Source organism: Pelodiscus sinensis, chromosome 8 (assembly GCF_049634645.1).
Source record: "Pelodiscus sinensis isolate JC-2024 chromosome 8, ASM4963464v1, whole genome shotgun sequence".
In the NCBI taxonomy this organism is placed as follows: Eukaryota; Metazoa; Chordata; order Testudines; family Trionychidae; genus Pelodiscus; species Pelodiscus sinensis.
In genome coordinates, this window is record NC_134718.1 from 28762306 (window position 1) to 28789954 (window position 27649).

Below are 27649 nucleotides of genomic sequence, written 5' to 3' on the forward strand. Positions count from 1 at the left end.
GATCGTGCCTCGTCCCGGACTCTCTTCCTCAGAGGCATTCAGCCCCCTTGTAACCTGGATACTCCCTGAGATCCCTCCTCCCCCACCTGGGGGTTGGCCCATTTTAAAGCCCGCACCCTCGGGGTTGCCCCACCCACAGGGCGCCTCCCTGCCGGTGCCTATGCCCCCCCCTTGCCACGATAGGCAGGTTCCCTCCGTGGGTACCTGTGGGCGCTAATGCGACTGCGCTAGTGTCTGGCCGTGGCGCCATTCCTCTGCCGGCTTCTTCCCCAGATGCCAGAGCGCCTGCGCTGATGTCTGGCTGAGGCGCCATGTCCCTGCCGGCTTCTGCCTCTGGCGTCGCGTCCCGGGCTGCCTCTCCCAAGTACACGGCCCCGGCCCCGCCGCCGGTGGAGCTCCCCGGGGAAGTCAGCGTTCCCGTGTGCTCACTGCTGTGGGGGACCAGCTGTTTGGGGGTGAGGAGCCCGCCGGCTCTGTCACACACCTCCCCCTTTAAGTCAGAGTCTACTCTTCCCGGCGATACACGATCCCTTCGCTGCGGGCAGCCTGGGGAGGCTGAGAGATGCCCCAACGGATCTGTCTCCTGGAAGCAACACAATCCAATGCTCAAGCTTTCCCTATATCTGTCCCTTATGACCAGCTGGAGTTCTTTTTAAAATTGTGCTTGGTTCTGTTACAGCAACTGAAGGAGTCAGGTAACAGCTTAAACAGTTACTATTTTATTGTTACAGGGTAAACTTAGCTGTTAAATGCTACTACTGTGTTATAGATAACACAGCCACTACAAAGGACAGGACAGAAATTACACTAAGAAGTCACTTACAGGTACCATGAAACCCTTTTGGTTCTCTGAGCTCTTATTAAATGCATGCAAAATAGACACCTAGCAGGTATATATTCTCACCCCTGCGTTCCAGACTTGGCGTGGCCAGCGTCTTTCTCTCAATCCCTTGGGAAGAAGTAGGGCAAGGTTGGGCGTCCCACAGACCGGGGGAGACAATCAGTACCTGCCAGCAGGTATAGATGATTGGAGCTCAAACGGGGTGGGCTACTAAACCCCTCTTTATACCCCTTGGGTCACGAAGGCTTCTTCCTGGTCTCAAGTGGCCAATTAGGAAAAATGGCTTTGAATGCCAAGTTTCCCACAAAGGGTGCAAAGCATAATTCACACCTGGGAAAATGCAGACAATGGGCATCTCTGGTATGTGATGGGCGAAGATTCCTCTCCTGGGACAGTGCAGGCGTGTCAATTACTGGTACTACCCATCAGGGCGGTGGGAGGCCCCAGGTCGTCAGCTAGCCCATTTACTGTCTAGTTTCTGTTTATGGTAGAGTCAGGGACAGGCAGCACACCTGTGTTCCCAGGGCATCAAAGGCTAACTGCCTTTCTCTTGCTCTCGGGGGGGGGGGGGGGAGGAGGGGGAAGGGAAGGAGAGAGGGGAAAAACAAGATGGGGTTCATGTCTGGCTACACCCACCCACAGGGTGCTTCCCCGCCGGTGCCTACGCCCCCCCCCTCTTGCCATGATAGGCAGATTCCCCCCGTGGGTACCTGCGAGCGCTAATGTGACTGCGCTGGCGTCTGGCCGCGGTGCCATTCCCCTGCCGGCTTCTTCCCCAGATGCCAGAGCACCTGCGCTGGTGTCTGGCCGAGGCACCATGTTTATAATGTTTATTAACTTCAGCCCAAACTGTCCTGGTTTTACAAAAACTATTTTTTTAAAAAGAGGGATCCTGTGGCACTTTAAAGACTAACACATTTATTTGGGCATATGCTTTTGTGGGTAAAAACTACTTTGTCAGTGGTTCTAACATCTAACAGAGTTGTTTTTACCCTTGAAAGCTTATGCCTACCTAAATTGGTTAGTCTTTAAGATACCACAGGACTCATTGTTTTTACAATTGTTTTTACAAACTAACACAGCTACCCTGAGATTAATGTTTTACTTTTCACCCAGGTACATGAAAATACTGATTAAGAAAACACAATACATTATATCATATAGCTGTGCTAATAATAAATTAGTCTAAATGGAAAAGTGAGGCTGTGAAAAAAGGTAATGTAGTAGAATACAGAAAGCATGCATATGTGTACACACTGCAACTATATAGTTAAGGAACTAAGACATCATTAAGCTGCTTTTATTTTCAATTCTTGTACTTTTCTCCAAATGTTGCTTTTTCCTGTCCTCTTTTTCCACAATATTAAACCAGATACATACCAGAAAATGATAAAACTAATTTTCACACCAATTTTCACCCTTCTTTCATTTTTTCTAATAAACTGCAAATAAAACCCAAGAAATTTTAAACAAAACCCCCAAACAAAGGACGACAATCCCAAGCAAACCCCAAAGTTGCTATTAAGAGAGGTGAGCAAGCAAGATGGGGGGAGGGGATCCCAGGACCCTGTGGGCATAACTGTGGGGTTCCCAGACTGCCAGTTATTGTAAGGCAAGAGTTCTAGGAGTGCAGACCCAGGGGGTGATGCAGCAGATGGAAAAGGGACTGGCAACCACCGGCCTTGCGGTGACATGTCACATAGGCAGATGGTGGTTGGTCTTTGGTGCCTGAGGCCACATGGGAGAGGGGTGGGGTGGGCCCCAGGCCTGTAGGAGGCATGAGGAGAGGTCTGGGAGGTCAGAGGTTGGGCCCACGGGCTGTTCGAAACTAAGTGCGGCGCACGGGGGCGTAGAGGCCGGGAGCCGCCCTAGGCCCGGGGCCACGGCATGCCCTGCGGCTCAGTCCGGTTGCTAGGGAACACCGCCCCACACAGGGCGCTCGAGGGCAGCGCCCTCTATCGGCCCAGGGGGCGGAAGTTCCCTGCAAGCGGCGCACACTCCACCCCCACCTCCTCGCCTTTCCCTTCTCTGTAGGTGTAGGGACTAGGGAGGGGCGGTCACGTGGTGGGGGCGGGGCGTGACCGCCTCTAGGGTCACATGACAGGGGCGCGGGCTGGAGCTGTTGCTGGTTGGGGTCTGAGGGGAAGTGGCCATGGTGAGTGCGCGCGAGCGGGACGAGTTGGCCCCTCAGGTCGCAGGGGTGAGCGTCTGGCGCCTCTCCGGCTCTGAGGCGGCGGCTGCCGCGTCCCCCTGCCGCGTGCGGCGCGGCCCCGGGGGTTGGGAGGAGTCTGGGTGCGGTGAGGAGGAGCAGGGCCCGTGGCGGCGGCTCGCTCCCGTGGAGGAAGCGCCTGGGGACGCGGATTCCCGTCTGTGGTGGCGGCGCGGGGGGCACGACTCGGGGGCGCCCTCCCTGGCTGAGAGACGCCCCCGCCTGCCGCTGGGCCCTGCGCGCTCGGCCTGAGGCGGCTGCCTGCCCGGCTCCCCCTAGTCGGTGGCGTTCGACCTCTGATCCTGCAAGTGGCTGCCTCGGCCTCCCCTCCCAGCCGCGGCGCGTTGCGCTCCCTTGTCCCCCCGGTGGGCCCAGCGGAGTTGTCAGAAGCTGGGCTGGGGCTCTCTACCTTGTCCTGCAGGGCCCATCAGCCCGCCCCCCACGCCTGCCAAGTCACTGTCGGCAGCGCGACTGCAGGGCGGGTCTGGCGAGCAGTGTACCTTGGGGCTGCAGAGCCTGTGGTTGGTAGGGGTGGGCACGCTGCGGAGAACCGTTTCAGTGTCCGAGCCTGGGGCGATCTCTTTACCCACGCTATGGGCATGCTTGAGGGGGAACCAGAGCAATAAAAAACTGGATCTAGTGCCACGTGGGTGGGTGTCACTTCTGAGAGAAAACACATCGTGCAATCATAGGACTGGAAGGAAATTCAAAAAATCATCTATTACAGTCCCCCAGCACTCTTCCCTGACAGGTGCTTGTCTAACCTGTTCTTAAACATCTCTGATAATGGTGATTCCACACTCTTCCCTAAGGAAGTTATTCATAAGTTTTTCTAATGTCCAACCTAAACTACCCTTGTTGCAATTTAAGCTCATTACATCTTGTCAGAGGTTCAGAAGAATAACTCTTCTCCTTATAACAACCTTTTATGTACTTCACAACTTTTACCATGTGTGTTTTCATCTCCAGACTAAACAAAACCAGTTTTTTCAATCTTCCTTTATAGCTCATGTTTTTAGACCTTTAATCATATTGGTTGCTCTTTAGACTTACTCCAATTTGTCCACATCTTTCCTGAAATATGGTGCTGAGAATTGGACGTACTATTCCTATAGAGGCCTAATCAGTATTGAGTGAAGCAGAAAAATTACTTCATATCTTGCTTACAACACTTCTGCTACAATACATCACTGAATGATTTTTGTTTTTTTCAAAAGTGTCATGCTCTTGACTCATATTTAGCTTGTGGTGCATTATGACCCTCCCCCCCTCGATTCCTTTTCATGGTATTTTGTCCAACACAATTATTTCCCATATTGTAGGTGTACAACTGACTTGTTCTTTCCTAAGTGGAGTACTTTGCTTTTGTCCTTATTGAATTTGATCCTATTTACTTTAGGTCATTTTTGCAGTTTGTACTGATCACTTTAAGTTTTAATCTTCGTGACAGATTCGATAATATCTCCAGCAGAGCAAGACAGATTCTGAACCAGCTTAGTTCTGGTAGAGCTCAGCAATAGGGCTTTGACAGCACCCAGGAACACAATCCCCAATAGGGACCAAACTCAGTCTCTTAGGCTGGGCCTAGATTAAGGATGTTAAAATGCAGTTAACTGTCTAGACGTACCCTGTCTCTGTATAAAAGTTTTATGCAGTGAAAGTTCAGAAGGTTAGCTCTCAGTATCAATGATGGAAATATGCACAGCTGCGGCTTTCCTTCCTCCCCTCCAATCATTATTTACACTAGATTAATAATAAAAACACTTGTGTTAAGTATAAAAAGTAGGATTTAAGTGATTTCAAGTGGAAAAAATACTGTTTGAAGTAATTACTAAGCCAAAATTAAAAAAAAACCCCACACACCAATTAAGCTTAATATACTAAGAAATTTGTTACATTCAAATTCTTCCCTTAACCGTAGTTCTAATAATTTTTTCCACAAGCTAGCAGCCTCCTTGCTGGGACTGATCCTTCCACCTGTTCAATCTTAGATGTTTCCAGCAGGCATCTTGGGTAGTAAGTGGAGGTCTCCTGGAATCTGGCCTCTTCCTGTTGTTTGGTCTCCCACCTTTTGCCCAACATAGGAATTCTCTGTATTCAGTTCAGACTTTTCTCACTTTCAGTGGAAATGTAAAAGATCCATATGGGGTCAGCATCAGGTGGTCTGGCAGGACCAATCACAGTTCAAGTTTACGGGGGGGGGGGGGGGGGAAGCCATTCACAGATCATTGATTTGGGTACCAAGCCACTACGTTTCTGGAGTATCACTAATGGCCCTTATTAGCACATTTTGAATTATAAATGAGTTCATGCTTCATATTTCTAACTTCACCTACAAGAATGATACATACACAGAAATAGAATGCACAGATTCAGCAGATTGTAACTGGTATTTAAATGACGTGTCATATAATGCGTTTTGCCTAAAGCATCATAATTAAGCATATTTATAAGCCAATTTTCATAAAGCATGGTGGGGCATGACAATCTTATGCTCCAAACCACTTGTAAGCTCTCCTAGCTCGGTATCATCTGCAAACGTTCTGTCTATGCCGTTATTGAAAGCATTGATTAAACCAGACTCAGGACTGAGCCCAATCCTGTGGAGATCAGTGTGCCCTTTTAGCTTGACTGTGAACCACTGATAACTTGGAATGCCCTAAAAATAATACGCAATATCCCAAAATGCCTTACTAATTCTGTGTGGGGGTTACTGAAATACACTAGCCTTTGTAGTTGAAAGTGCCCAGCAAGATTTGGAAAGATTTAGGACCGTTTCATATCATAAGGATATGTCCTCATTGATATTTAAGACTGATTACTTGCTATTACAGTGTGTTTAGCAAGGAGACGCGATAAGAAGAAATTAGTACACACAACATTTTTTTTTTTTTTTTTTTTTTAAATCCACTGCTTTAGTAGGAATTCTCTTTAGGAAAAGTTTGAGATCAATAGACTAATTTAAAAATATTAAGGTTTTCATTTTTAGAATTTTTTTTAAATGGCTTAGCCTTGAAATTCCAAATTTTGTTTTATTTATCCATGCTAAATAGGAACTAGTGCTTTTGGGAAGGAGCGTAACTTCAGAATTTACCAATGAATTTGAGTCTTTGCAACTGTCTTACAGTATTTTAAAGGTCTGTGATCTTAATTTTATATGCAAGGTATAGAAGTCTATTTGGATGGTCTTTTTACATATAAGCTATTTTGAAAAACTAGGGTACGTGATGGTGTTTTTATTAAAATACTGATCTGGGTGCATTTGATTTAAATCACTAGTCAGGAAGACTCCATTTAATCATAGTTTCCATATAAAAATGTGTTCATGTTGGTTGTTGTAAATAATATGTATTAATGTTATAACTTAGAGAGATGTAGGTTTCATTTTTAAAAGGTACACACTAAGGCTATGTCTACGCTGGCGCAATCTTGCGCCAGAGATATGCGAATGAGACTAAGCGTGGAATATCGCCGAGCCTCATTTGCATATCTAATGAGCCACCATTTTTGCGAAAGAGGCTTTTGTGCCAGAAGGAGCTGTCTACACTGCCTCTTGAGCAATGTTGCTACGCTGATTATTTTCAGGAATAACGGCATTGCACAAGTGCAAGAAAAACCTCTTGTGCAGTGCTGTTATTCCTGGAAAATAATCAGCGTAGCAGCATTGCGCAAGAGGGTTTTTCTTGCGCAAGAAGGGGCAGTGTAGATAGCTCCTTCTGGCGCAAGAGCCTCTTCTGCAAAAATGGCGGCTCATTAGATATGCAAATGAGGCTTGGCGCTAGTGTAGACATAGCCTAAATGTTTTTGAACAGTGATTAATTTTGAAAAAATAGTTTTACAGCTATATCAGATAATGATTGTTTGGTTATTTCATTTATTAAAAGTAATTGAAGCTGATAGTTCACCTCCTAATGACTTCAAAAATATCTCCAGTTCAACAGGTTAATCATTAGTATATGGAGGATTTTCATTCCATGCTGTATTAGGTAGAGAATATCACCAGACAGGCATTTAAATTGTTTTACTTAAATAAAACAACATTATATGTTCTAGATTTTTTCTTCAGTATAAAACATATGCTTGTTTTGTTAAACTATTATGATTTTTTAAATTTAGTTTAACATTCACATTTTTTTTGTTTATTGTTAACTAAAACAGTTGTACGAAATATCTTTAAAAAAATTAAATCAACTGTCAGCCAGGTCAACATAAGAAACTTAAAATATTGGCTTCTTCACCTTCATTTTCCTGTTTGAAATCTGGAAAAGAAAAAATGGGCTTTCCTGCTTTTTCAGGTTCCAAATGATTTCTCAGTTTGGAATGAAGTAGTCCAAAGGAAGAAAATATTCTTTCTGTACCAGCGAAAGAAACTACTGCTGCTAAGTGATATTCTCACTTCAATAGTCCCTGAATCCAAATGGTTAAGTGACTTCCACATGTTTGCTGGTGTGACTTACTTTAAAACAGCAGCAGCAAACATTTCTTGATATGCAAGATATAGCAGTCTGTTTGGTTGGTCTGTTTACCTATGAGCTATTTTGACAAACCCTTAGCTTTGAAGTTTATTATAATTGGTATTATGGAGGGATGCTTCCTGGATGCCCATGTCTTAGCCAACTCCTCTTCTTCAGCAGTTAAGGTTTAACCCTGGTACCAAGTGTAACCCTCCTCTTTCATCCCTGGGTTATTCGGGAGCAGGCCACACTTGCCTGTGTGCCTGGCGCCTGATAGTTTTAATGTAAAAGGAGATCCTGAGCACCACAGTGGTGGTGGTGTTTAGTTGGGGATTCCTTATCCACCCCCTTGCTTCAGTCACTTGCTCCTAAAGAATATGCCATGGTGGTGCCTCCTCCTGGCTGGCCCTGTACAGACTTAATGGTGTGCCTTGGGAGCTTACAGGAATAGAATTATTCCAGTGATATTCTGGATCTAACGCCGAACAACAATTATAAATAATATACATCTAATTGATCAAATTAGAATTAACACACCTTTACTTAACCACTTAAAGAACAGGGTTTAATAGACTAAAAGCAAATACAATCAATCAACAAAGTACACAGAAATAAAGGAAACTTATCTAACTGGCATTTGCCCTGCCACCATTTATCCCATCCCAGAGTATACACTCCTCTGGATCTGAGTCCCAGACACTTGTGTGGGCATGCTTAAAGAGCAACAGCTAGAGTGGAGACATTACTAAGCAAGCTCTGTGTGTGTCAGTCCAAGCTAAGCAGTCAGATCCAAAATCCCTCTGCCACTGGAACACCCACTACACACTAAATGCCAGCTGCTCTGGTTCACTAGGCAGGTCACTAGCTCTCTTTGGACTCAGTGTCAGTCTGTCTTCTGAGCTCTGTCCCAGCCAGCACTTTCCCAAACAGCCACAGTTACTCTCAGTACCTTCTATGCAAATTTATGCAGGCCCTTCTCTCCACAGGCACAGCCAGGGTTTCTCCCCTCCATGGACAATCACCAACAGCCCCTGAAGCACCCTGTTAGATCTAAGCCCCAGGAGGCTGTCCGTAACAGGCTCTAGTTTCAGTACAACAGCTCCTGGCCTAGAAAAGGCTCCACACCAACAATCTGGCTCCTTTCTCCAAATGGAGCCCACCAACTCTTTCTGCCTATGTATCAAAAGCTGCAGCATGGGCTGGTAGGAGAAGCCAGTTTAAAAATTGGGGGGGGGGAGGGGAAGGAGGCAGAGTGGGGTGGCAGCAGCCTCTGTCTGCAGCGGATCCGAGCTCCTCATGGACAGGCTATGCCAGCATCCCATGGAGAAGCCTCTATCCTCAGTGAGCCCAGGTCCATTGCTGACAGGTTGCTCCGTGGCAGCAGCTCCTGTCTGGGGGGTGGGAGGAGGGAGGATGAGCTGATATGGAGACAGCAGCATGGGTTGGGGGATAGGGATAGGTGGCTTGAGCACTAGCTCCAGCTTGTCCTCCATGATGCTGTAGGAGGGGCCAGGTGGCTCCATGGGAACTAGTATGGTGGAGAGCCGGCTCCTCACAGGCACTGGTTCCTGCTTAAGCTTATCAGTTAATGCATAGCTGTTTAAATGATTATCTTACACGAATATAATCTGTACGTAGCCCAAGACTTCCACTCAGTACTGGGTAGCTAATTTAGCTTGCCTTTACAGAAAGTGTTGCACAGCTCCCTAAAGTGTTTTTCAGCTGTTTACTTGACGCTCATTACTGTGACAGAAACCAAGTACAGGAACCTCTTATTCAGCCTTTTGTATCTTGACATTTCATAAGAAAAAAATTGCTTTTTCTGTCCTTGCTTCAACCTGCCTTGTGATCCTATATCTTCTGTTCCCCACACAGTGTCACACTCACTGATGTGAGAACTTTCCTCTCGGCAGTGCCTGTTTGGAACAGCTTTCTTGTATCATTAGTTCTACACTTCATTTAAGATTTTAAATCTCTCTCCTTTTGAGGCCATCAAACACTACAAGTTATATCTCATCATGTAGTCAAAAACCGTATATAAAATGAGACACCACGTTATAGATTACCAAATGTACTCAACAGAAGAAAGTGAGGCACTACATTTAGTTTTGTGTGTGTGCTTTGCATTTAGAAAGTTCTGTTCAAGAGCGGTCACAGATCATTTGAAATGTTCCTTTCCTTCCTCCTCAAGCTAGAGTTTGGTACACAATCTTGAATCAAGAAACATCTTTTTCAAGTTCTTCTGTGTTTCCTATACATTGTCTCCCATATCTTTCAGTTTGTGACCTACCTGCTCGGATTCCAATAAACAGTTTGCTACAATGTCATGATGTGTCCCAGGAGCAGCCGCACTGCACTGCACCGCACCGCAGTGCGGCACACCATTCTTGGTACACCAGGCAGCTGCTCACCATGCGGCCCTGCCGCAGGAGCAGCTTAGCAGGACTGGCGTTGCGGCCAGGCCTGCGTGGTGGACTGGAGCCGCGCTGTGTGCAGCTGCTCTTGGAGTTGGGGTCCCTGCTGCTGCTCTTCTTTCGCCCCCCCCGTCACTATCTCTGGCCCTGAGCCCCCTGCCAGCTCCCCACATGTTGCTGCCTCACTCCCTGTAAACCCTGGGCACCAGGCAGGGACTCGCAGCCCCTCTGCTCATGGATGGAAAATCTTAGAGGGAACCCTGCTAGTTACCCCAGTACACTTGCTGGTAAAGCAATGCTTACTGGTTAACTGGTTAACCAGGTACCCCTTTATAACTTTACTAAAGATGTTAAAAGGCAGGTTATCCACTGATCATGTAGTTGATAAAATTTTAATGAACTACACAATTAGTCGATAAGGGAAGCTTCCTCAGTCCCAGCTTGCGTCGGCTCCAGGAGCTACCCCGGTGGTGGCTCTGCAGTTTAAATATGGTAAGAGCCGGGAATGCAGGCAGCAAGGGTAGATCCCAGACTAGGCATGAGCTGGGACTGAGCTGGGCTTGCTCAGTCCTGGCTTGTACCAGTTCCAGCAGCCCCTGTCTGCGGAGGGGAGGAGGAGATCCGGAGGGGAGCTGGGACCCCCATCCCCAGGACAGGGACTGCTACCAGAACAGCCTCTGCCTGTGGCAAGGTTGGGCCTGCTGCAGGCAGAGGCTGCTTCACGGCTGCTTCCATTGCTACCCTTCCTCCCCCCTGTGCTGCTGCCTCAAAAAGAGACAGCAGCGGGAGGTGGGCAGGCGGCACTACAGAGATGGTGCTGCAAGGAACTGTTTTTCAAGCTGGCTCTCCCTTGCACTGGTTCCTGCTTTTCCCCCTCACTCTTGCAGCAAGTGGAGGGGGGGAAGTAAGTAGTTGGCTGCCCCATAAGTCTAGGCTTATTGGGTAGTCGACTACTTGCTTACATTCCTAACCCCTACAATGAAATCATTTGTGTATTCTAAAAATTTCTGTGCTGAATGTCTGCAAACAGGTCTTACACAAATTTTCTGTTTACTGAAGGTAATTGTGAACATATTTTCATCCCCCAGTCTTCGACATCACCACCACAAATAAGATCTTATTTCAGAAAGTATATTTATCTTTTCCACTGTGATAATCTGAAATATATATATTTTATTGCAGAGTTTTCTTGGAGGCTTTTTTGGTCCTATTTGTGAGATTGACATTCATCTTAATGATGCAGAAACACGGAAAACAGCAGAAATTAAAACTGAAGAGGGCAAAATAGAAAAACACTTCCTCTTCTATGATGGTGAATCTGTTTCAGGAAAGGTAAGATGTGTGTATTTCTAATAATTCTTTTACTTTTTGTAGCACAGAAATAAAAACTGGATATCAAACATGAGATGTAAGTTTTTCTTGGGGCTAGGTAAACAGGTCTGAACAGTAGCTTAATTCTTTGGTCTGCATTTGCTCTTAAAGGCCAGAAAATTGTTATATTCCTACTTGTGCATGTTTTACAAACTTCAGTTCTTTCATATTAGTGTAATAATTAATGGTAATCTCTTTTTGTTAGCCTATTGCTGATTCATAAGAACGTAAGAATGGCCATTCTGGGTCAGACCAAAGGTCCATCAAGCCTAGTATCCTGTCTGCCAACAGTGACCAATACCAGATGCCCCAGAAGGAGGGAGGGATCACAACAGGTAATCCTCACGTGATCCCTCCCCTGTCATCTGCTTCAAGAGAAACAGAGGCTAGGGATATCATTCCAACCCATCCTGGCTAATAGACATTGATGGACCTAACCTCCATGAATCTATCTAGCTCTTTTTTTGAACACTGTTAAAGTTGTAGCCTTCACTGCATCCTCTGGAAAGGAGTTGCACAGGTTGACTATGCACTGAGTGAAGAAAAACTTTTTTTTTTAACCTGCTGCCTATTAATTTCATTTGGTGACCCCTAGTTCTTATATTGTGGGAAGAAGTAAATAACTTTTCCTTATTCACTTTTTCTATACCAGTCATGATTTTATAGACCTCTATCATATCTCCCCTTAGTCTCCTCTTTTCTAAGCTGAAAAGTCCAAGTGTTTTTAATCTCTCTTCATATTGGGCCTGTGCCAAAACCCTAATCATTTTTGTTTCCCTCTTCTGAACCTTTTCCAATGCCAATACAGTAAAACTCCAATAGTCCGGCACTCCTGATAGTCCGGCATCAAAATGGCAAGAGCCTAGTGAGTGAGCTTCGGCAAAAAATGAGTTACAAGGTAACAGCGGCAGCAGCTGAACTGAGCACAAAGGGTAAAAAAGGCTTAAAAAAGCCTAACAGATTACAGTATACTGTATACAGTATGTACAATAAAAAGGGTTAAGAACACTTTATATACAGTATATAATGTATAAAGTGTACAGGCAGTCCCCGGGTTACGTACAAGATAGGGACTGTAGGTTTGTTCTTAAGTTGAATTTGTATGCAAGTCAGAACTGGTACATATTGTAGGGGAAACTCTAGCCAAACATTTCTCCAGAGCTCAGTTTTATTCTCCCACACCTCTCTTCCCTCAGTCCTCTATTCTCAAGCTGAGGTGTCTGCTGAGAAAAGCCACTCCGCATCTCCCTGGTCTTCTGGGGGGGGGCGCTAGCTTCGCGTCTCCCTGGTCTGCTGGGGGGAAGCAGCTAGTGTAGGGTTGCCTCACCCCGTTTGTAAGTAGGGATCTGATGTAAGTCGGATCCATGTATCCCGGGGACTGCCTGTATATATAACCAGCTTATAGTACCTCCTGATAGTCCGGTTTATTTGATAATCCGGCGCCACCTAGGTCCCATGGGTTTCGGATTATCAGAAGTCTACTGTATATCCTTTTTGAGATGAGGCAACCATATCTGCATGCCGTATTCAAGAGGTGGTCATACCATTTTTTTTTAGAGAGGCAATAAAATATTTTCTGTCTTATTCTCTGTCCCTTTAATGATTCCTAATGGTCTGTTTGTTTTTTTTTTGACTGCTGCTGCACACTGAGTGGATGTTTTCAGAGAACTATCCACAATGATTCCAAGATCTCTCTCTTGAGCAGTTGTAGCCAAATTATTCCCCATCATATTATATGTATAGTTGAGATTATGCTTTCCAATGTGCATTACTTTACATTTATCATCACTAAAATTTCGTTTGCCATTTTGTTGCCCAATCACTTAGCTTGGTGAGATCTTTTTGAAGCTCTTCAGTCTGCTTTGGTCTTAACTATCTTGAAGTTTGGTATCATCTGCAAGTTTTGCCACCTTAGTGTTTATCCCTTTCTCCAGATCATTTATATATAAGTCCAATAGGATGGATCCCAGGACAGACCCTTGGACCCCATTAGTTACTTCTCTCCACTCTGAAAACTTACCATTTATTCCTGCCCTTTGTTTCCTGTCTCTTAACCAGTTATCAGTCCATGAAAGGACATTCCCTCTTATCCCATGACAACTTACTTTACTTAAGAGCCTTTGGTGAGGGACCTTATCAAAGGCTTTCTGGAAATCTAAGTATACTATATCCACTGGAATCCCCCTTGTCCACATATTTGTTGACCCCCCTCAAAGACTCTAGCAGATGAGTAAGGCATGATTTGCCTTTACAGAAATCATGTTGACTTCTCCCAGCAAATTAATTCATCCATGTTTCTGACAATTTTATTCTTTACTATGGTTTCAATTAATCTGCCCGGTACTGATGTTAGACTTAGCAGTCTGTAATTGCCAGGATCACCTCTGGAGCCCTTTTTAAATATTGGCGGCACATTAGCTATCTTTCAATCATTAGGTACAGAAACCGATTTAAAGGATAGGTTACAAACCACAATTAATAGTTCTGCAATTTCCCATTTGAGTTCTTTCAGAATTCTTGGGTTAATGCCATCCGGTCCTGGTGACTTGTTATTGTTAGGAAGAGGTTTTGGAACAAATTGATACATTTATGACACTTCAATCTTCCTTTCGTTTCTTGTTTTCCTCCTGTCTCTAAAGAGGCTGGTGCAGCCAAAGGCATCCATGCCACTTTGGAATAATTTTTCTTGTTGGAAGCAATAATCTTTGGAATCTGAAGAAAAGAAGGCACCATTTATAGCAATAGTCTTTGGACCTCAATTACTTGCTTGTTCTATACATCCTGAAGTTAATGCTCATATCCTGAAGTGGCATCTGGTAGTACCTCAAGGAATCTTTCGTTCAGCTAACTACCAGTTCTGTAGAGAGAGTGTTTTAGGCGAGGATTAGGAAGCCCAAATTGCTTCCAGCAAGGAGTCAGGGAATTCTTAATCATTCAGTATCTTGCTGAAGAGTGTCTTACCCTATTCTTGTTTTGTCATCATAAAGCTTTTTCACGCTGTGGATTACATTTTGTGTTTAATCAATTTCTTCCCTCAAAGAAACTGAGCAGAAGTTGATTAAATACAAGCAGTATCTCAACCTTTTTCTCAAGGCACCTGTTCACCATTAGAAAATGCTGCCACTCTTCAGACCGCCTTCTTTCCCCACACAGACATCAAGGAGTTCCTGAAATGTCTTTCTAGAGAACTGAAACTTTCTCGTGAAATGTCTAACACTCAAGAGCTAGTGTGTTTTTAAGAGGAAGTAAGCATCATCTTTTATATACTTGCTGATACTTTTTAAAAAAAGGAGACAGTCTGTGCTTTGCTTATTAATTGCTGGGAGGTCCCTGTGGAGCTTAGACTAAAGCAGTTGCAACTGGATCTGAAGACAGTTGGCTCAGTAGGCAACTTCCATTCCCTTCTCCTTTTTTCCTCTTCACCATAAGATAACTGCTTGCATGATCTCTTGCACTTTCTGTCCCAGACATTAACAGATCACTAGTGACATTCTGAAGTGCAAGGCACAACAATTCATGAGCTCACAGCTGTAAGCAAGGAAATACTGTGTACTTCATATTTCCATAGAAAGGATCTTCTAGCCCCAGGGAGATGAGATGGTGACTTATTATTGATTCCTGAACACTAATAAGGTGGCTTAAATAGTTTAAAATTGACAGTACATCATGCTTTCTGTGTTTTCCTCCACCCCTCCCCCAATATTCTTTTAAACCGTGCTGCAAGCTCCATTCCCAGCTACGAGGGATTTATGTTTACTAGACTTAAACAAAATAAATCTCAGCACAGTCTGCTTGAGGGGCAAATATCCATAGAAGATGGATCAAAATTGTGTGGAATATCCCTTAAAGTTAACTGGTTAAACGATTATAATTGTAATTGTTTAACCAATTAACTGTGTGGCTGGGGTCTGGCCTGCCTGCTGCAGGTGAGGGGCTGCTCTGGTGGGTGGCTGCTTCAGCTGACCAGGATCTCACCACACCGCGGGGGGGAGGGCAGGAGCTGCTTCAGCCAGCCCTACGGTTAATTGGTGTACTGGTAAGGCTAATACTTACCGTGTAATGGGTTAACCTTTTACATCCCTAGCGTGGAAACAGTTAACCTAACAGGATTCACATCTTAAACTGAATAGTAGCCAGGCTTATCTGGCTTGTGAGTGGATTGTTTCTAAAATTATGCATTTAAGGGGCATCTCCGCCACTATACGAGATGACATAAAGGAAGGAATTTCTGTCACCTCCCTTGGTAATCCTTAATTTCATATAATGATGGACAAAGGTTTTGGAGGGATTGTGTTTTTGTATCTCACTTGTGTGGACCCAACTCACTTTTTTGTAGGTCAGTGACCCTTGAGTCAAAACAGGTTCCCTGCCCCCTCCTAAGGACAATGCTGAAACCTTTTGTGTTTTGACATATTTTATTTACAAACGAAGCCTGGCCAACAAGCCCCCAATTGGGGCTAAGTCCTCATCTGGCCCCAGCATCATAACACTCCTGTACCCCCCCATCCCAAATCCGAGCCTATCATACACTGAAACCCCCTGTCCTGAGCCTCTCCCATCCCCAAACTCCTGTACCCCCACATCCACAAGCCTGTGGCTTGCTCAGCACCCCAACCCTTCACCTGAGCTGAACACTCCCCAGCGTGGAGCCCCTTCCGTGAGCCAGCATTCCCTTCGCCACATCCTGCTGCATCCAAATTCCCTCCCAGAGCTTGCACCTCTCACCCCTTCCCACACCCAAATCCCTCGTTTCTACCCCAGAGCCTGTACCTGCTGTCGCAACCCAGTGAAGGTACAGCTAGACTACAGGAGTTTTTCCGGCGCAAATGCTCTTTTGGCAGCCCCTGTATTCTTTGTTCCACGAGGAATAAGGGGGCTTCCAAGAGAAGGGGTTTTTCTGACATTTGGCCCAGTCTAGACAGGCCAAACGTCGGAAAAATCTCCTCAAACATAAGGATAAAAAGTGGCGGCAATGTAGCTGTACCCTGAGAGGCTGTAAGGGCTGGGGATAGCAAGTGATGGAGAGAAGGGGAAAAAGGAAGGGATGGGGTAGATCTTGGCTTGTCCTGACATTTAAAAAGTGATCTTGGATGTAAAAAGTTTGGAGACCACTGCTTTAACCTTAAAGCTTTTGCTTCTCGGGTAATCGACTACACTGTTACATCCTGAGGAGGCAGGCCCCCCACCCCACTCCCTCTGCCGAGGCCCGCCTCTTCTCCCTCCTCCCCTCCCCCTCCACAGGGAGGGGATGAGGTGGGGCAGCATGCCGAGTGCATAATCCCTCCCTCCCCTCCCCCCCGGAAGAGAAGAGATGAAAGGAGCGCCCTGGCCCAGAGCAGTAGGGGAGAAAGGAGAGCATGCAGTGCAGCTCCCACCTCCCTGGGGCACCAGGGGAGGGTGAGCGCTGAGAGCAGCAACATTCTGCTCCTAGAACAGCAGGTTTAGGAAGGCAAAGTCTTCCCCCCGCTAGGCTACCGAATACCTATGCTAACTTGTTTTGATCTGTTTCCACCAATAAATACGCTTGCCCCTCAGTTCAAAATGCTAATGCGGTTATGTCATATGAATGTGTTAGCAATAGAATTTTTCTCACCAGTTCTTCTAAAGCTGCTTTTCTCCCCTTCTACTTCCCCTTTCTCCCCTCAGCCATTGTGCTCAAAGTCACCTGTATTGAGAAGGGCTACTTGGGAGGCTGCTCAGACTTCTCCTCCTCCATTTATTCTAGGGACAGCCATTAGGCAGCTAGCCTGGTAGAAAGTCATACTTGCCTGGGGCTGTGAAGGGGGATCAGAAAATAATAGAGAGCTCAGTACTCCATAAGATCAACTTAATATAGTATGTTTTTACAAAAATCTTGAAAATTGAGTTCTCTGCAGACAAACAAAATCAAATGCATCTCTGTGCTAACACTGTCATGAGTTGTCAAGTTAGCCCTTAAACTTCTGTGGTTTTTTTTTTTCCCCCTTTTAAGGAGTGACGTATGTTAATAAAATAGCTTGTATTCCAAAAATTATTTAAACACTGAATTACAATACCTTTAACATTTCCTTAATTTTTTTAATAGTTGGCAGCATACTTGTTAGAGGAGTTTCTACTAGGGATGGATGTAAGATTTTAATTGGTTAACTGGTTAAACAGAGTGGAGGTTGCATCAGCCTGACTGGAGTAGCTCTCCCACTGTGGGGTCGCTCACCAGTTAGCCATTCACATCCATAGCTCTTACCCTTGAGCTGTGATGTCTTCAGGCTTGACCTGGCTTCTCCTCCATGGGGTTTTGATGCCCTGCTAGGCTTCTTTGGCTTGCCGTCTTCTTGATTAGGAGAGAGAAGGGGCAGGGAAAGAAAGATGGTCTTAATCTCAAAGGTCAAAAGAGTTAAAAGTATTATTAACTTTTACTGTCCAACATTAAAACCGTGATACAAAGTTTAGGGTTTTTATAGAGGCTATGATTCACTCGTTTTCTTAGAATGATTGCTTTTGGGTATTTTCCATCTAAAGTTGAAAGCTTACTGATCAAACATAAGAGAGAATAATAAATAAAAAGTATTTATATTGAAACTGAATAATTATGCAAAAATCCCAGAACTTTAATCTGAATTCTCTTTCCTTTTGGAGTCAAAAAATCAGTCTTTCATTAACTACCTTTTTGATTAAAAGGAAAAGTAATTCTGTTATTAGTGCTAATGTGTGAGGCGTAATCACATCTTCTGTTTTTAACAGGCACAAGTTAGTGGAAATACTAGCAAGAAGAGGTGGGGAATATGGCTTCTGTTGAGTTTTAGAATTTTGGATGGCTGGCTAATTAAAAATGGATGCTTTGGTTGGCGGGTTGACCATGACACCTACTGCATGAATCATGATGTCTCTGATCTGATTGAAAACCATCCGATAAAGTCCTTTCTCCTTACATGGGGCTGAGTTGTGACCGACTCATCTTGCTGTGCTGATGCAGTGCATTTGATTTCAAGATTTGATGAAAAGCTGATTAAAAAGGACAGGAGGAAGGAAATGGTGCAGAAAGTATTACAACAGGGATGGAAGACAAAATAGGATCTTGTGTGCCTCTGCAGTGTTGGTAATTGGATATTCTGACTGAGGACTGGATGTCATGATGAAAAACAATTTTTTTAGGTAAACAAATTTCCTTAAGCAAGATCAGGGCCTGATGGCCTTCCTCTTGGAAGAAAATCATTTGGTCTGCTCCTTCAATTTTGGGATCAGGAAGGATGAATCTGACTTATGACATCACCATTATGGTCTGTGACCATGATGCCCCAAAATAAGGGGCATGTATTTTATGTAATAAAAAATGCCACTGATCACTGCAACTCTAGATCTCTCTTATTGCAGCTTTCTGTATTGTATATTTGAATGACAGATTCTAAACCTAGTTAACTAATTAAACAAGCCATAGGGATTAGCTAGGCTAAACTCTTTTTTCTATCAACATCCAATACTACAAACAGCTTGGAAATTTACTAATCAAATCACATTTATACTATGTCACAGTTTTGAAGAATGATGCATTACAAAGTGAATTATTTAGGTTCCTAACCAGCTGATCCACTCAGCCATATTCACAGCTTCATGTACATCATTTTCTCCCAATAAGCAGTTTTCTTTATGATGATACATTCTTGCAAGTATGCCCTGCATCATCATCATTATCTTGTACTGATTACATTTGATACATTTTCCTTTTTTCCCCAGGGAACAAACTTCTTCAAAATATTCCCAGATAGGGTCTCTCTTGCTCCCAGAAACCATGATAGTTTTTCTGTGGCAAAAGTGTAGGGGAATATAGGAAGGTGTATGTGTACTGAATGTCTTCCCTTTTTCTTTTTGGTCAATTTTTCCACTGTTTTCCTATGCTTCCTCTGGACTTTATTGTCTCTCCGTCTTAAGACGTTGTCTTAACTAACTCCTCTGCCTTGCTTGGCTAAGGTCCACTGCCATATAAACACAGAACAAAAATAGTCCTATCCAGTTTGTGTCTGTTTGCATACATTACCTTTTAGTCTGCTGAGAAATAGAAATTAGAAGCCCAGAACATGCAGGGGAAGAGCTAGTAGTTATGCTGGACAGACTGGAGCAATTAATTGATTTTTGTGTGTGTGTGTGTGTGGCGCATTTGTGATGAAATTTAATTGTAATTTATTTTAAATGAGAAATTTAGTATTTTCTTTAAAAATCAAAATACATTTTTTATTTAAAAAAAAAAATCAATTATCTACCCTGATTTAATGGCAGTTTTAAACTTCCTTGAATGGTCTTTATTTTCCCTTAATACATTATCTTGCATATAATCCTTAAGGTTTTACACAAGCTTAAGTCCTTAGAAGTCATGGAGTGGAAAAAGATGAAGTAAGGAGATATTTGTCTGGACACACCCAAATAACTGATCTTTGTCTAGAAACGAAAGTGAACACCTATAGTGCTACAGTGAAAAAGTATGAAAGTCTCTAACTACTATTCTTGGTTTTTGTGTTTGTTTTCCAGGTGAACATAGCCTTTAAACAGCATGGAAAGAGGCTAGAGCACCAAGGAATTAGAATTGAATTTGTAGGACAAATTGGTGAGTTTTGAAACTGAAACTGGGGTGTAGGCAGATGTGATCGGTGTGTGTGTCTGTCTGTCTGTCTGTCTGTCTCTCTCTCTCTCTCTGTGTCCCACAGGCTCTGCCCTCACACGACCTCCCTGCCCTGGACGCTGTTTGGGGACCGACAGAACCACCTGGCAGCCCAACCTGCACATATTCCACCTCCCAAAGATCCTGCCCGCTCGCCTCTGGCCGCAGCCTTTCAAGAGGCAGAATCTGCCCGGGCTGGGCTGCCAGGTGGCTTTGCCGGTTCCTGAAAAATGTCCAGGGCAGGGAGTGACTGTATCTGGGGCCAGGGTGCCACTTCGCATCAGCCTGCCACAGGGAACAGGGCTGCAGCAGCACTGCTGCCATTGCTGTGAGGGGAGAGTCCAGGTAGAGGTTCCAGGGAGGCTGGACTTAGGGATGTTGGGGGGCCTTCTCAGTGGCCAGAGATTCTGAGGTGCCATGCAGGAGCAGATCCATAGGGGAAGTGGCCTGGGGCCTGGTGGCTGAGGGGAGGCACTGGCTGCACACCAAGTTGGCCTTGGTGACCCCCTACTTGGGGGAAGCAACCACTGCCACATCCCCTTCTGGAGGTGGCTTATAGTGCACAACTGCATGTATGGGGCAGGCTGACCTTTGGCTCACTACCTGGGGACGGAAGCCACAAGGTCGTGCTCCTCCCAAGCAGGGCAACTTCAGCTGGTGGAAGGCATAGGGTGTGGCCCACTCATGCTGGGAATGGAGACGTGCTCCATTTCCCCAGCCACCCGCAGCCCCATCCTCTACCATGCCCCAAGTGGCCACGTTGTGTGTCCAGCGCCAGGCTGATTTGCGCAGCCTGGCAATCCCTGAGGTGTCACAAGGGAGGCCCGTCAGTGTTTGAAGTTGCTGTCAACATGGCCAAGTGAGGGTGGGATAGTTGGGGGAGGAGGGCTGCCTCTGCATGATGGTGCCCAGACACACCCCACCCTCACCCTCCTGGTCCTCTTTCCATCCATGTGTGTCCTGAGCCCCTCTCCTGCCCCCTCACAGACTACCATCTCCCCTTCTCAACCTGGCATCCCAAAGGCAATCCCACTCTCTGCACCTCCCTCCAGCCTCTTTCTCTGCTTCCTTTCAATTTCTTCTGCCCACAGACATTCCCCTTTTCTGTTTTACGGTACCCCAGCAATGCCACTCTTGCTGCCCCTTCTCTCCAGCCAAGATCCCAGATCCGGCTGTCACGGCACCTGGAGCAGCTCCCCACATGGAGCTCCAGGATAAGGACTAGCGGCCCAGATTATCCCACTGGACTCTTCCTGCATGACCCAAATCTGGTTCTCAGTCGGGTGCAGGTTTGTAAAGATGGGGGCTCCCCTATGGTTCCATGTCTCTCCATTGTGCCTTGTCTTCACTGAGTATGTCCCACCTCTGCAACAGGAGCTCTCTTACCAGCTGGAATGGCACATGTGGAGCACTGCCACCATGCAAAGAGAGGCAGTAATTCCCTGTTCTCCATGCCCGGTTGTTTCCGTACCTGGCCACTCACTCATAATCTATCCCTTGCCCCTTGCTAGCAAGCTGGGTGCCTAGGAATACCCAGAATAAAGAGGATTAATTTGGAGTTGGGCTCCATTTTATTGATTGCGTTTGGTTTTCGTTTACACGTGAGGCCCGCAAGCCCACAGAGTATGGCCCTTCCTGTCAGGTCACTTCTCCGTAGCCCCGAGCTATCTGAACAGGAGAGTCTCCGAACTCTGCACGCAAGTGAACTATTTTATTGGTGAGGGGGTAAGAGGGAATGGATGGTGATTGAAGGGTACGAGTGGGCAGGATAGACCAAGAGCGTTCAGATAGAGGGGCCCATCCAGGGGTGTGGTAGGCAGGAGTCAAGACGAGTGCAAGTGTCTTGGGGCCATGGAGAATGCAGCTGGGCTCAGTGCAAAATTAACAGGGACTCTGGCTTCAAAAGTGGCCAGCAAGAGAGGAGTTGGTGTACTTAGTGAGCATGGGGCACAGCCCCCTAGTGAAACTTTACAATTGTGATGGTCCGCATTCAGGCTTAGTCCTCATGACTATATTAGAAGAGATTACCAAGTGCTGAAGTAAGACAATGTCTTAATCATTCTAACTTAGAAGTAATGTGCCACTTTGCTTTTTCAATTTGGGTACATCTACACAGCAACATTATTTCGAAATAATTAGCGTTATTCAAAAATAACTTAGTTTGTGTCTACACAGCAGGCAATTACTTCGAAATAATGTTGAAATACTGTCAAGCTGGGGGACTTCTTTCTCTGACTCCTTTAACCCTCATTGTACAAGGAGTAAGGGAAGTTGGAGGAAGAGCGCTCTATTTTGAAATAAGTGCTGTGTAGACGCTCCCCTACTCACAATAAGCTATTTTGAAATAAGCTGCACAATTGAGTTCAGCCCTGCTGTGTAGATACACTGGTCAGAAAGGTGCATCTTCCTCTTTCATCTTTCACTAGTCTATTTAAAAATTGATTATTTTTACGGGATACTGGAAAAACATTATAAGGCCAGCCAGACATCATGCTTGCCATTTACACAACTTACTACCAGATGCGATGGCTGCAGAATTAGGGATGTTAACTAATGATTAATTTACTAGTCGAGTAGTCGTTGGAATTTCCATCAACTACTCAACTAGTCGATAAGCGCTTTTGTGTTCCACCTTTGAAATGTACAAGAGTCCCTGAAAGGGCACTTGTGAATTTCAAATCAGAAGCGCCTGCATGGAGCATGAGGTCAGCAAGGGACTAGTCTCGCGCTGACGCCAGGTTCCATGCTGCGCTTCCTCTTTGAAATGCACAAAAGCCCCTACTGGGGACTTCTGTACATTTCAAAGCTGGCAGACCGCATAAGCCTGGTATCAGCTGGGACTCCCCAGCTGATCCCAGGCTCCAAGTGGTGCTGCCACTTTGAAATGCTGCACAGAGCCCAGGGTCAGCTGGGGACTTCCCAGCTGACCCCAGGCTCAATGCAATGTTTCTGCTTTGAAAACCTGCATGGAGCCTGGAATCAACTGGGGACTCCCAAGCTGATCCCAGGCTCCACATGGCACTGGCGTTTTGAAAGCGCCGCACAGCTGATCCCAGGCTCCATGCAGCAGCACCCCTTTGAAACGCTGCTAAGGCATTTCAAAGTGGCCTCGCCGCACAGCACCTGAGAATATCTGATAGAGGCAGCAATGGGGTGGGCAGGGTGGGGCGACTAGTTGACTATTCAATAGGCATTTGCTTATCAGATAGTTGACTAGTCCTTAACATCCCTATGCAGAACTGGTGTTCGCAGTCTAGATGGGATTTTATAATCAAATGTGTATATTCTAAATTAAGACCTGGAAAATTTTAGACTTTTTAAAAAAATCACGAGTGGCAATTGCATGTAAAATAGAACCTCTCCCCTGCTCATTTATCACGTTGTCTTTAGAATATCAAGCTAAATGCCAAGTGTGTGCCCAGATTAATTTTTGCAATCTTTAATCCTGGATTTAGAAGGAAAGGAAGCACAAGAAAAAAGGTGATAGTGGTCTATAATTACCTCTTTTTGTAGAAGTACCTCTGTGGCCCTACCAGTCCTCTAATTTGTAGTTGTGTACTCTTACTTAACTTAGTGTCTTAAATATTTCAAAAGTGCAAAGACTGTATATAATATAGCCTGGTAACATTGCATTAAACTAAATTTCTGTTTTTTAAATTCTGATTTAGAAACTAAAATTGTGAAGAATCTCTGCATCATTTGGTTTGGTTCAAAGGTCTATTACAAACTTTACCCAAAAATACTTGAAATATACTCTCTATACACCTTAGATCTATTATGAAATTCCATTTTTTCTGTTCACAGTAGAGCTTCCCTGACTTATACAAAACTATTCTCCTTGCTTCAACAAAAAAATAACAAAATGGTTATAGTGAGATAACATATAGTTTCACAACACAATAGTAAATGTACTAGTAAATCATGTAGTATAATTTAAAATTAAGCAACAAACAAAATACATTAACATTATTTTATAATTATTTTGTTACATGCAAAAACAGTAACTTAAGTGTCTATCACTTAAATATTGTTCTTTTGTATTTCTAAAGCTGATTTAATGATGCATTATTTCTTGGGTTGTAGAATATTTAATTATGAACCTGCTTAGAGTAATAATGAGTTTCTGAAAATATATTCAGTAATGAACAATTTAGAAGTAGAAATGGTTTTTCTCATAGGTTTTGTAAAGTTAAAAATATGCATCATGTGAACACTGGGTGGCTCAAAGATAAGCACTTTTTTAAGGCTCACACTGAATACAGTGTGTGTGGTATATAGTAAGGCTCTGACAGGATAGCTGGTTACCTGTGAGGGTTGAAGCAGCTCCATGGGCAGGGGGCTGCTCTACCCCGACAGGGGTAGGTGGAAGCATCATACATGGTGGGTGGGCCCCAGGCAGGGATTGCTCCTGCTGGGCTGGAGCAGCCCCTGCCTGTGGTAAGAGGGACGGGCACTTCAGCCTGCCTCCCTTTAAATTGGTTAACCGTCATGTTTAATGAGTTCAATGGGATTTGGAAACCCTAGTTTATAGCATGCCAGAATTGGATCTAAGTGACTGGTTGGTAATAATAATTATAGGAGATTAAATGGTGGTGTCCATGTTGCTGCTAATTGTATTCTAGCCCTTTTGCTGTAACTGCCAGATGCTGAGTGCACATGGAGACTCCATTATGATCTGTTGGATCTGTATGATTTATGCAGGGTGTTAGTATAATACTAATTTAGTCCGAAATTCTTAATGATCTTTATACTGTTGCTCTAAATAATAAGCATTTTACTGCATCCAGACAGTAACAAAAACACTTTGTAAGTATTTTGATTAAATGTTTACAAACAGGATAAATGCAGGAATGCTTAGACCTGTATTGGGTGGCTCCAGCTTGATGAGGCAGATATTGGCAATGAACCATGTAAAAGCTTTGTTTTTTCATACTCTTTAACAAGAGATGTCATTGTCTTTTGCCAGCTTAGCAAAAAATCATATCTTGGCCAGTTTGGATCATTACAGGTTCAACACACACAATCCTTTCTTGTTTTTAATATCTCTAATAATTGGGGCCTTTTCTTACTTTTATGAATTACCTTTCTGATCTAGTTGTTGTAATTTGATGCTGAAGATGGCTGAATGTGTTTTAAATTCCACTGTCTCGTCTCTTCCCTCCATATTCCTCTCGCTCCCAAAAGACTAGAGCTACAAAAATGTTTCAGATGATGTTCACTTCAACATTTGAATTTGTTAATAAACTTTGTTTTGATTTCTCAATTTCAGAACTTTTCAATGACAAGAGCAATACTCATGAATTTGTAAACCTAGTGAAAGAACTGGCCTTACCAGGAGAACTGACACAAAGCAGAAGTTATGACTTTGAGTTTATGCAAGTTGAGAAGCCATATGAATCCTACATTGGCGCCAATGTCAGATTGAGGTATGATAATATGCATATAAGCAGTCAGGTTAGGTTACATGTAAAACAGAGTATGTGTTCAACAGAATGGTAATCCTTTCAAGTCTGTTTCCCATTATGTTGTGAAACGGCTGTATTACCAAACTAAACTATGCATTTTTCTCAAACCTTGTATATGGTACTAAAAGATATTACTGTTCTCACACACAAAATAGCACTTATTTGTGAATGGACAGTGAAACTCTCACATATGAATAAAATACCAACCCATTTTCTTTCACTTTTAATGAAGTCCAGACCTTCTGTAAAGTGAAGGTTTCCCAAGGGGATAATTTTGTAGTGGGCTCATCTCTTTGGAAGCATCAGGATCACATGATACCAAAGACAACTCAAAACATGTGATTGGTCTCCCAAAACTCTCATACCAAGGCTGCTTCTGAGTTCAAAATACCTTTTAGTTCTGTTCTTGGTTTTAGTGGCTATCAAATCACTGTATGCCCCCTTTTGTAATTGATAGTTAACTTAGTGAGAAGTAGATTGGATTCATCACAATGTTTTGGTTGTTTCCTGTTAACAAGAGGCAGGTATTTAACTAATCAAGTAGTTGATTCGATTACTTGATTAGTCAATAGGCAACCCAGCTCAGTTCTCGCTCGTGCTGGATTGCATCCCCCTAGCTCCTACTGCCTTTTAAATTGCAGAGCCGCAGCAGGGTTTGGTCCTGCACCGGGCACGTGCTGGGACTGAGTTGAGCTGCCAGCAGCAGTCCTTGCATAGAGGGTCCCAGCGGGCAGTTGGGACCTCCCACACGCAAGGGCTGTTGCAGCAAAACATAGGTCTATCACGTAGTTGACTACTCCCTTATATCTCTAGTTAGCAAAGAGCATTAAGTAAGAAAGTAACATTTCACCCACTACTTAGTATAAGTTGAAGAACGCCGAGATAGCAAGTACACTTTGATGTATGTGAAGAAATCTTATAAATGTGTGATCATAAGGAGGATTTTTGTTCATAGCGTTCTGGTTCTTGATATGTATCAGCGTAACTAAAGGAAATGAGACTGAAGGCATATGTGTTGCTGATGCATTTACTTCACTAGCCAATGAGTAAAACAATGGATAAAATTCTGTAGCATGTTGGGTTTAAAAAGAAATGTCTAATTACTGACTATACAATTATCCTCTTGTCTTATTTTGGTTTTTAGTTATTTCATTAGTGTCAACTTTATCCACAAAAAATGTCTTGCATAACTGAGTTTCTATTAACTGCACTATTTACTTTGTAGGTATTTTCTTAAAGTGACAATAGTAAGACGACTGTCAGACCTGGTAAAAGAATACGACCTTATTGTTCATCAGCTTGCGACATATCCAGATGTTAACAACTCTATAAAAATGGAAGTAGGCATTGAAGACTGCCTGCATATAGAATTTGAATATAACAAGTCGAAGTAAGTGTGACTCAAAACCTACACAAATAGTAGTAGTTGAACTGACCAAGAAGAGAGAAACCTTTGTGATACAGATGACTTCAGAATGATTTATCATAATGATTCTTGAATTCAGATATTTTTGAAAGATCCTAGAGATGTAAAAACAAAATGATGGCAAAGACTTCCATTTTTAGAATAGTTGCCAAATGCCATTTTTAGTGCTTAGCCTTCAGTCTCTTGCAAACTTGCTAGTGACTTAAATTTATTTCCTGGAATCAATCTCTCTATTTGTGTTTCTGTATTATACTGTCAGTTGGAATCTATAATGGTAGGGATGTTCTAGCCTCACTTGGGTGAGTGTGAAGCCCACCTTAACAGAAGGGTAGTATTCAGTTCAGTTTCAGCAATAAAAAATGATAAATCTGTTTTGTTGTTTTCTTACACATGATTTTAGCTAATGTTTATTAGGTGAGCCTTTAACTGAAAGCCATGTTTGTTTTCCTAAAGGTATCACTTAAAGGATGTGATTGTTGGAAAAATTTATTTCCTCTTAGTAAGAATAAAAATTCAGCACATGGAATTGCAGCTGATCAAAAAGGAGATCACTGGAATTGGTAAGATGAGTGCAAAAAAAAAACCCCACAAATATGAGCTAGTCATTTGTATTGTTAAGGTTGATTCAAACCTACTGGTAAGAAGCTTCATCCAACATTTTGTTGGGTTTTCTGTTCATCTAGGGTTTACAATAAAAATCACTATTTAGTATAGAATTAGCTATACCTAGTAGTAGACATGTAGTTCAAACTAGAATACAAAGTTTGCTTTGAGATTGGAGAGCTCATCCTATATCACTTACATTTATACACTATTAATAACACTCTTAACACTCAAACT

The 27649-nt window shown here is 43.8% G+C and overlaps 1 protein-coding gene across 2 annotated transcripts in view; it reads left to right on the plus strand.

The window, feature by feature from the left end:
• Positions 1 to 2872: 2872 nt before the first annotated feature.
• VPS26A (VPS26 retromer complex component A) overlaps positions 2873 to 27649 on the plus strand; it is a 34908-nt gene continuing 10131 nt past the window's right edge. Inside the window, exons 1-6 of one of the 2 annotated variants that reach the window (XM_006111254.3) lie at positions 2873 to 2996; positions 11101 to 11250; positions 19789 to 19864; positions 25188 to 25344; positions 26609 to 26773; positions 27263 to 27369. In XM_006111254.3, coding sequence (XP_006111316.1) covers positions 2994 to 2996; positions 11101 to 11250; positions 19789 to 19864; positions 25188 to 25344; positions 26609 to 26773; positions 27263 to 27369 — 658 coding nt within the window. In that variant the 5' untranslated portion in view covers positions 2873 to 2993. Of the gene's footprint in view, positions 3042 to 11100; positions 11251 to 19788; positions 19865 to 25187; positions 25345 to 26608; positions 26774 to 27262; positions 27370 to 27649 lie in introns of both variants that reach the window. The other variant, XM_075934936.1, reaches the window with a different exon arrangement.